Consider the following 10,440-nt stretch of genomic DNA (forward strand, 5'->3'; position numbering starts at 1 on the left):
AGCTACCATTTATAGTACCTAAAGATAAAAATCCTCTCATTAAAATGTATGGTTGCAGGGATCTTCTTAAAATTCACCACTACTCTGCTACTTGTAGACGTATTTATTTTTACAAGCTCATAAAATTTAGTCGCCAACTAAACTTGCCAAATAAACACAGTCACATTAAACGAGGCACAGACACAAGGTTACCAGACCGTCGCACCCTCCGAATTACCGACCTCCCTGTTGGTTACTGAATGCTCACCAAACAAGGTTTGCCGTCGTATAAAGTACAGAATATAAGCAACTTGTTGTATGTTCATGTAATGTTTTAATATCATGTGATGTATTGAATGCATTTAAACAAGGAAAATTGGATATAAAATTTTATATATAGTCGTATATACTAGTCGTCTGTCCTAGGTATCAGTAGGTATAGTAGCTTCGACAATTTATGTCGAAGCTACTATACCACCATATATATATATATACTATACCACTGAGACCTAGGACAGACGACTAGTATATACGACTATATATTATTTATCAAATATGTCATTAATGAGTATAGAATGTTTATATAGGTAGAAATCATACAAATTAATTTTGAAATCTTTAACTGAAAGTGTTATATTTCGAAGAAATTAAATTATAACCTCAATTTTATTATAATTAAAATTATTATTAATACGATAATGTCTATGTAGACAAAGGATATATAGTGTCACTAAAAATAGAGAGAATATCCACAACCCATAACTATCTGAGGCCAGCTGTTTTACAGTAAATAAAAAACAAATAACCGTTGTCAGTTCCTCGGATTGAATTCTATCAGCAGTTCTTTTCAAAGTGCAAAAAGACATTACAGTTTACTGTTAACTCGATTAACTTTCAGAAAAGGCTCTAACCCCTCGATCGGGACTCACACGACATCGGCAATAAGTTACTTTAAGAATACTTAAATGCAAGCACGACCACGAACAATATTTGACTTTCATGTAGACTGATACTAAGAACTTTTCTTTAGAATAAGGCTTTTTTATTTATATTTTATAATGACCTTCATGTTTCATGATTAGAATGATAAATCATAAAAGACAAACTACATTATCACAAATAAGTTGAGGTTGCATTAATATACTAAAAAAATATGTGTATGATGCTGTTATGTAAGCGTATGTAAAAGTGTTTTATTTGTTTACCATGTCTATCCAGCTGTTATACCTCATTTGTATATATATTGTTACTAATAACAATCATCTAAATATATATTTATTTATACGGAATTTTATTGAAATATTTAGATGATTGTTATTAGTAACAATGTATATAAAATAAATAAAACAATATGTATACTGTATATATAGTAATACAACTTATAACTATTCTTTTGTATTTTCACTTGCTGATTGTGCTGATAACCTTTTATATTTTGACAATACTTCAGTAAATCACTGTTCTCCAATATTTATCTTTCTTTGTTTTTATTAAATATATATACGATACTTTATAGTGTTTTTAGAATATGTATACGAATATTCTAAAAACACTATAAAGTACAGTACATTTAAATATTTATTCAATGGCTACAATATGTACATTAAAAAAAATATAATAAGAAGGAAATATAATAATTTTGGATATGGAGATCGAATTCACAGCTACTGAGCGAGCCAGTGTTAAAATACAACACAATCAAGGCCATTCTTTTAAAGTTATTTCCTCGGTCCGTACGCCTACTCTATAAATAAACATACATTTGATTATTCTCGTAATCATTCACTTATGCCAATTCAAGATTCCATATATAATCATAGTAACCTTACTAGTATGTTGAATAGTAATCTCCATTTAAATAGAATGTCATTGTGCATTGGATTCTCACATACATTGCATATGCATTGCGATGTACTTTGTAATTCAGGTCATCTCGTAAGGAATTCTTTTTATCTTTCCATCAACAACCACGATTCAAACCTACTAACATTTATGAAATTTCATTGTGTAATAAATCTAAATTCACTTATTATGTCAGCGTGGATGGCGCATAATGATTTTCGTAATATAATAATACTCCCTGAACATCGGGGACTAATGAAAAAGCTTGTAAGCAAAGTAAATGTCACGTGATAAGCATGAATTTCGTGACCTAGAAACCCCGTGGTACACACCTAACCCGTCTATTGTACCGCCCCCATTTTTCATTCTGTTAATAAAACGGGTTCTCTAAAGAATAGACGCTTTGTTGATCAATAAAAAAAATCTGTTGCCTAAATGTATAGGAACGGTTTAGGTACATAAAAATTTGTCAGTGATAAGTGATAACTCATTGTATACAAATTACAAAATGAATTAGCTTTTAACACTATGCATTAAATGTTTTAGATTTAAATAATTCATTAATTTATTAATTAATATAATTAATGTCCCTTTCCTTTCCTAATTTATTTCCATTAATATCTTAATCTTATTAACGTGTTTGTTTCTCTTTCACGCAAAAACTAATGAACGGATTTTGATGAAAACTTTAAACGATACGATGAAACTTTACAATAATATAGCTTATAGGTACGTCAGAATAATACATAGGCTAATAACGTTCAAGAAACAGTAACAGCGTGGTCATCTGATTAAAAAAACGTGTAAAATAATAATTTAACAAACCAAACTGCTAAAACGACACACGTTTACATTGTTTCTTATGAAACTATACAGTAACAATTACATACAATAAAGATTTTACAATACAATATATTGCTGCTCCGAAATCGAGTTTCGAAACGGTAGTACCTAAATAGATTTTAACAGTAACTTACCAGTATTTTTATTTATTTCCAGATGGATGGCCCCAGTAAGTTTAGCTATACATGCACCAGGTGCTGATATAATGCCTACAGTTAATAGCATCAGGTACCTTCGGGACTGTTCCGGAAACGATCTCATACGCCAATTCGTCACTTTCCATGTCTTCTTCTCGAATAAACATATACCAAGTGACGTAAGTAAAACAACAATATTATTTTTTATTATTATTATAAACGCGGAAGTTTGTGAGTGTAGATGGACGGATGGATGGTAATATGATTGTAGTAATAATTAATGAAAATAAAAAGAGATGCTTATTGATGTTTATTATAGCAGAGTAGGTCCAACACTTGTTAATCTTTCACGCAATAAAATACTGAATGTATTTTAACGAAAGTTTACAGTAGTATAACTTATACATTAAAATAACACATAGGTTATAAATTTCACGCAGGTGAAACCGCAAGTACTTAACTGCTTACGAGATTTCGATTCTTACACATTGCAATATACTTGATTCTGTTAAAAAATATACAAATATACAAATGCTTATAATAACTATTACCAGATGATACAAGGATTATAATCAACAGTTCATCAGTATCCCGTCTATTCTTTATGCTAGATCTCTTAAGAAATTAAAACTATGAACGACGCATTAGGAACGATACCAGCACCCTGAGAGTACGGAGAACTCTGTAATTATACTTGACATGACACCTTTATCCTCCGGAATGGCAACGCTTGTGTGCCACGGGCGTTTTAAAGTTATGATGTAACCGTAGATAGGCGAACGATAGGCGACTGTTGCCATTTATCGTCAGCTTACTTGCCATTCCAGTATACAAATGAAATGTCCGAGTATAATGTAATTACAATTATTATATTAGAATGAATAATAATATATAAACCTTTGTTATTGCAGATTCCCGACCCAAACATATTTCTGACTACGTCATATAACTGCACATTGCCGCCGCCCTTTTCGAATGTCAATGTTTCAACGACGTATAAACATCAAAAGGGATTACTGTATCCAGTCAATGTCGCTCGGAACGTCGCCAGAGAGGCAGCATTGACTCACTACGTACTGGCTTCTGACATAGAATTGTACCCTAGTCCTAACTTAGTTCCTCGATTTTTAAACATGATTGCCAGAAATGCCAAACCTTTGAATACTTCCACTAATCCCAAGATATTTCCAATAAGCATATTCGAAGTTGACGCCAAAGTCCAAGTAAGTTTTCAAAGTTTCTTATCTAACAAATCTTATTTGTTAAGTCGATAATTCAGGGAAGGGAGGGGAGGGGGAGAGGTACAAATTTTGAAGACGAAAGGCCACAATTCGTCCAACGTCATTATAGCCATGCATAAACGAAATATCTCCTTTGGAAAGTATACAGTTTATCCTAAGGAGATAAAAAGCATCGGTCCGAAGAAAATCCGGCTATTCGACGACGAACGATTCGAACGACGAGTCAAGGTAACGAACTTTGGGAAAGGACGAGTTCAATAGATTTATGTAGGTCGCAGTGCCACAGGTCTTAAACACATGACAATAGCCCAAACCCCTCAATAAAAAACTCATCCATTATTGTGTTGTATTGTGAATAATTACTACATGTGTGGCGTAACATAGTCCTCAATATTGTTGTGCTGTTCATGTACATAGGCTTCGATATTTACAACTTATCAATCTACTTGTTAACCACTATAATTGCTTAAAAAATATTTATGTTACATTTGTATTTCAGGTGCCATCGACTAAAACAGAGCTCCAAGCCATGCTGGCCAATAAATCAGCCATTCCCTTCCACAAGTATGTGTGTCCAGATTGCCATAATATACCTGAAGGTAACCAGTGGATGAAAGCAGCAGAGACTTCCCGTAAGTACCATATTAATACCAATATTATGAAGAGGTAAAGTTTTTATGTTCGACGTGATCTCCGGTTCTTTCACTGATAGAAAGGTGAATTATTCACAAGTGGTAAATTATTTACGTACGACAAGAGTGGAGCAGCAATGAAAAAAGTGGCAAATATATACATTTTGAGTGCTTCCGCTGCGTGCGCTGCGTAAACGGTTAAAGTTAAGCAAAAAATAGTATGACGATTGTACGTCGTCGATCGTTTAAAAGTTCTAAAAAAAAGTTCACGACAATATTTATAATACACATATGTGTTAAGATTAACTCAGTCTATATTTTTTTCGGTAATCAAATTTCTAAAATAATGCAATAATGCATTTTTTGCGAAGGTGTTTTTATAAATATGATATTTATTATTATCCAAACAAATACATTATTTATTATAAATATTTATTTTTGAACGTAATTATTATGTATATTATTTGATTTCAACGAACACTTTAGGAGATATTTAGTTCTAATAAAACCTCAAATATTGGGTGCGTGCGAAGCACTGTGCACAGTGCTATAAATAAACACTCCCCTCTTATTGACCGCCTGATAAATCAATGTACTTCTTAAATTGGGTGTATGTATATAATTAAAAAATTTAATGCAGATTCTAGATATAGATACTCATATATTTCATACGCCATACATTTCAATTTATATTTAAAATACGCACTGAAACGGTAGAACCATCGAACAGGTTCGCGCGGGCGTATCCGAGGCAGTTGGTCGAGCTAAATGTAGGCTCTATCGTGCTAACTGTAAATTAATTATATGTAAAATTATATACAAAATGCATACAGAATACGAGAGTTAATTATAGATATATTCAAACTTCAAAAGCTCTTGTAAAATGAATGATTGAGATAACACGACTCATAACAAAGATGTAATTACTTGTGTTATAATATTTTATACCATAGAGTTATGTGCAGTCTTGAAATAATAGTTTACCTTGCTGTTATATCTTTACATCAGTTTTATACACACAGCAGCCCACCAGTAGTGATGTGTAAATTTATCGATATGAAAACATCGATTTTATTATTCTATAAAATATAAAATCTGAAATATACATTATGAAAATACATATTTTTTATCAATATTAACATTTAAAAAAATTAATTACTAATATATTTTGCAAAGACCATTTTTTCATACACAATTGCCTAATAAATAAGACAAGGTCTTGAAAATAGATATATATTCCTTTACTCATATTCAAAGGGGTCCAAAAATCGGCTATTTTAAGATTAATTAATAAAACCAATTTATATTATTATTATTTTTCACAAACGTATTTTTTTTCATCCAAACAAATGGCCAAATAAACAAGACCAAGTGTCTTGGTCATCAAATTTGTTTAATTTTTTGTTATAGAAATATGTACAAGAATAAGGTTCATATATAAGGAAAGAAATATTTATATGCATTTAACCAAAAACCAATTTAAATATAACCTAAACGGTCGAAATCTGAAAAAACCGACTAATTTCTAACCGAGACCTTGGCCTATGAGTGTCGATTATTTTAAATCTATTTTTTTTATGATTACTCTGCTAATAAAAATAGTCCGTTTTTATGTATAATGTAACATCCCTACTCGCCAGTCGTTACATATCATTGTTCAGTTCTCGCGTGTATGCCTCGACCGCTCTCTTTTACTGCCAAAAAGTGTCGAATTGGCGAAGCTTGTCGTCTGTCGTGATGCAGTAGCAATTAATCGCGGGTGCTTATAATGCGTGAGCTATTTATGCCGTCTGTGGCATGGCGTGGTCGTCGTATGGGGCATTCTAATTGCGTATTATGGTTCAACGACCGCGCTTTACCCGCCCGTTCCCAGACGACCCGAACGGCTCGAACTTCTTACGCCAATTTGTAAAATCGCAACAGCATCGGCTGCACTTTGCGTAATGTCCGTAATTTCATATTTACTTATACGATAAAATACTATTGCTCATTTATTATTTTATCTCGCTTCCTCTATTATACTGTCACGTTTAAGTGGACACAGATACTGTTACGACATTGAATTTGTATTTCTCATAATTTATATAGAGGTACCTGTTTCGAATAAATCAAATCTGATAGATTTAACCAAACAGCCAATACGCGGCGTTTGATTCATAACTGTCAATTATTTAGGATATTTATTTGTATGTTGAGGTATCAATCATTAACTTTGCTATCTGTTTTATAACATGTAATAGATATTATATCATTCTCACAGATCTCTCTCATTTTAGTTGTTTTTTTCTATTTTGTGTACCTCTCCAACTATATTAAATTTTATAATTCCCCAAAAATAGAATTTAAATACGAATAATCAATCTAGATATGATTCAATTATGTGAAGATTTGCATTAAAAATCCATAAAGCCAGTATGTAAAGATTTACATACTGGCTGAACTGAAAGTACTCTCTCTGTAATGAACCTAAATTCATAATGCACATAAATTAATGAAGACCTTATTATATATTAAGCTTATTAACTTGTAGAATGTAATTATTTTTACAATTTTCAGAAATGGATATATTTCACGTCGGTAAAAGACAGGGAAAGTTTGTACATTGGGAACCTATATTCATAGGCACACACCAAGATCCTGATTACGATGACCGACTTAGTTGGGAAGGCAAGAAGGATAAGATGACCCAGGTATGGTGTTATGACTTTACCATAGACCACCTAAATAATTAGAATATAATTTGTAAATTGCAATCCAAAATGTTCGTCCCTAACTGTATTATTTTTAAAATATAGTTCTATACAGTTCTACTATTATGTATGAAATATATTATAAAAATTACATACACTATTCACTGCCTTGTCTCACCGTCTATTGAAAACACACATTACAAAACATGCTTCGTGGTGGCAGAAACACATAAGACTGAGGTAACCACGAAGACGTATTAGTACAAAAATTACCCTCAATAAAACTATACTTATACCAGAAAACTTTGCTATTCAAATATACAGGTTTTAATGCTACATTTTATATTTACAGGGCTACATCCTCTGCGTTAAAAATTATGACTTCATGATCTTGAATAATGCTTTCTTAACACACAAACCTGGCATTAAACATTACGTAAAGAATGCCAAGAGGGACCAACTTGCGGGTAAACAAACCAGTTTTGTGAATAAAGTTATCATGCCGGAAATTAAAAAACTATTCGGGACCAAGTCGGGTTGTGCTCTGTGACGAACAAATTGGAAACATTTGATAAAACGGCAACGAATTGGATAAAAATGGCGCAAATATTGTGAATCTGTAATAAGTTAAGGTATTACTGAACATATACATATCATGACCATAAATCAGAGAGTCAAAATAAATTAGAAGAGAAGGGAAAATATAATATAACCGATCCACAAAATATAGGTACACTTGATTTATACGCCTTAGGAATTAGAAATTTACACCTTACATTAGAAAATTTATAAAAGTGCAAAGAATAGTTGTTTATCAATCTTCTTTAAGATACGAACAGGTATTTCAATTACATTAATTTCGAACAATGTTCATTGAAAAAGACAATAAGTACATATAATTGCTTATTTATTAAACTCCTCATTATTTCATCAGGACAAGTAAAAAATCCAAATCTCTAAATCGAGACGTTAGTAGTGGTTGGAGGAAAAAACATGATTTTACAAAAATATCCCTGATGTCCCAAGTACTTATAGTCGCAAATCAATAATGTGGAGTAGTCCGATAAAAATATTAATCATAACTGTTAATTAAGTCCTATTTATAACTAACGCATTGTAGATAGGTATGCTATTACAACAGCGTTTCGGAACTACATCTAATCCTTTTCCATATAACGCAAATACTCGTATTTTAAGTCAAAATGAAGCATTTAAGTGTTCATTTAATCAATAATAGGAATGATATTGATAATGAAAGGTGTAAATACGAGTGCTACCATGTATAACTATTTACGATTTTATTCGAAATTTGAAGTACTCAACGATTAGTCCCATTAAAATATGTTAACATACTAGAATAACAGCTCAAGAAAATATACCAAATATTGTAAAACTAACATTGTTTGATAAGATTACAAATCTTGTCATAGTGGCCTTATAATGTGCACATTTTTATGTGAAAAAACTAATAATGTGTAACCATAAAGAACAAAATACTTTTTTTCCAATTGGCCTATTACTCAATGTGACCATTGAGATATTATGGTTAGTACATGGTACTTTAATAGTTACAACGTACATATATTTAAAAAATATACAAAAAATATGTCCAGATACTATTGCTATAGTAATGTCTGTAAGGCAATATTTTGAGAAATATTTTTTGTAATGTATGTAAACATTTAAAATTACTATAGGAAATATATCGTTTATAAAACTTCTTATTGTATTTTAATTATATATGTGCAATTGACTTAACGAATGGCCTAATCACATATCTTTTAAAACAATTAACATTTTGTATTTATATTTATAACTTTTTATTTAATTCCTTATTCAAATGTAAATATGTATTTTATAAATGTAAATTAAATGGATATCCATTTAATGTAAGAAAGTACTTGATGTTGTAAGTAGTTTTTTTTTATTTCTTTTATTACGTGATAAGTAGTTTATAAGTTTTATATTTTAGATAAATATATTACTGTACTAGTTTATCAGAAGCTAGTTATGGTCCCACACGGCATTGTTCCATAAATGAGTTATAAACTCAGCAATGCTATTTCCCACAACAGCATTTCTTTTTGCAAATACGGCTATGTATAACTTATTCTATAATATAATGACTTATATTATCACTGTCAGTGTATATTAGATTTTTTTTTATAATTGACATACTGAGGTATGGTATGCAAAAAAATATTGTAACAATAGGCATTACAATATTGTTGTATTATTTTCAATTCATTAAAACAAATTACATACGTCATCGTGCAGTTTATATTATTATCACCTACATATAATTGGCGTAATTAAAGAAAATAATATTAAGAAAATTACTTTATATATGTAGTAGTGACTAGGTATATATTATAGACCCAGCTTGTGCATAAATTATAGCAAAACATATTACGTCATATTATTTTTAATAGGAATCTGGATTGTGGTCGTATAACGGTTATGGACTGATGAAAGTATATTAACGTAACATGTCTTACTATAATTTATATGAATTATATGTATACATATAATGGCCTTAAGATTTTGCTAGTCTCCGCTTATTGATAAAATAACGTGAATTCTAGCAGTACATAATAAATTTTATAAAACAAACATATAAACGCAACAACTTTTAATATTATGACTGAATATGTATTTTTAAGCTGTATGCAAATGTGCCTACTGCATATATAGTCTATAATATGTATTCTTAACCAAAACATATAGTTGGTTAGTAGAATGACGCCATTGTTTCAGAGGTTATATTTCGAGCGACAATCTAGTGTCAATAAAAAAAACTAAATTTTGTTGAAAAAATGGCGGGTACTGAATTTAGTACCTATCTATTTAATAGGTTAAGAAACTAGGCGTATATTTATTCAATTTTCCGACTTCTTTATACTGTATATTTCTAGAAATGTACGGATATATTATAACGTGCATGGTTTAGTCATTTGAGATGATTAGAGGTCTTGGATTAAGTAAATTTGTCACTTAGTACACACCTACAATATTCTCTATCTTTTACCTTCATTCTTATGTCTCGAAGTTTTATATATATTTTAAAATTTTGCAA

The 10,440-nt window shown here is 30.7% G+C and overlaps 1 protein-coding gene across 1 annotated transcript in view; it reads left to right on the forward strand.

Annotated features, from left to right (window-relative positions):
* LOC131842930 (beta-1,4-glucuronyltransferase 1) overlaps positions 1 to 9,648 on the forward strand; it is a 54,117-nt gene extending 44,469 nt beyond the window's left edge. The window contains exons 3-7 of the mRNA XM_059191504.1: positions 2,821 to 2,980; positions 3,713 to 4,024; positions 4,542 to 4,674; positions 7,231 to 7,364; positions 7,717 to 9,648. Of these exons, the coding sequence (XP_059047487.1) occupies positions 2,821 to 2,980; positions 3,713 to 4,024; positions 4,542 to 4,674; positions 7,231 to 7,364; positions 7,717 to 7,914 (937 nt within the window). The 3' untranslated portion in view covers positions 7,915 to 9,648. The remainder of the gene's footprint in view (positions 1 to 2,820; positions 2,981 to 3,712; positions 4,025 to 4,541; positions 4,675 to 7,230; positions 7,365 to 7,716) is intronic.
* The last annotated feature ends 792 nt before the right edge of the window (positions 9,649 to 10,440 follow it).

The sequence above is a fragment of the Achroia grisella genome, unplaced genomic scaffold, assembly GCF_030625045.1.
Source record: "Achroia grisella isolate CSIRO2021 unplaced genomic scaffold, CSIRO_AGI_Agris_v1 utg2671, whole genome shotgun sequence".
Taxonomy (NCBI): domain Eukaryota; kingdom Metazoa; phylum Arthropoda; class Insecta; order Lepidoptera; family Pyralidae; genus Achroia; species Achroia grisella.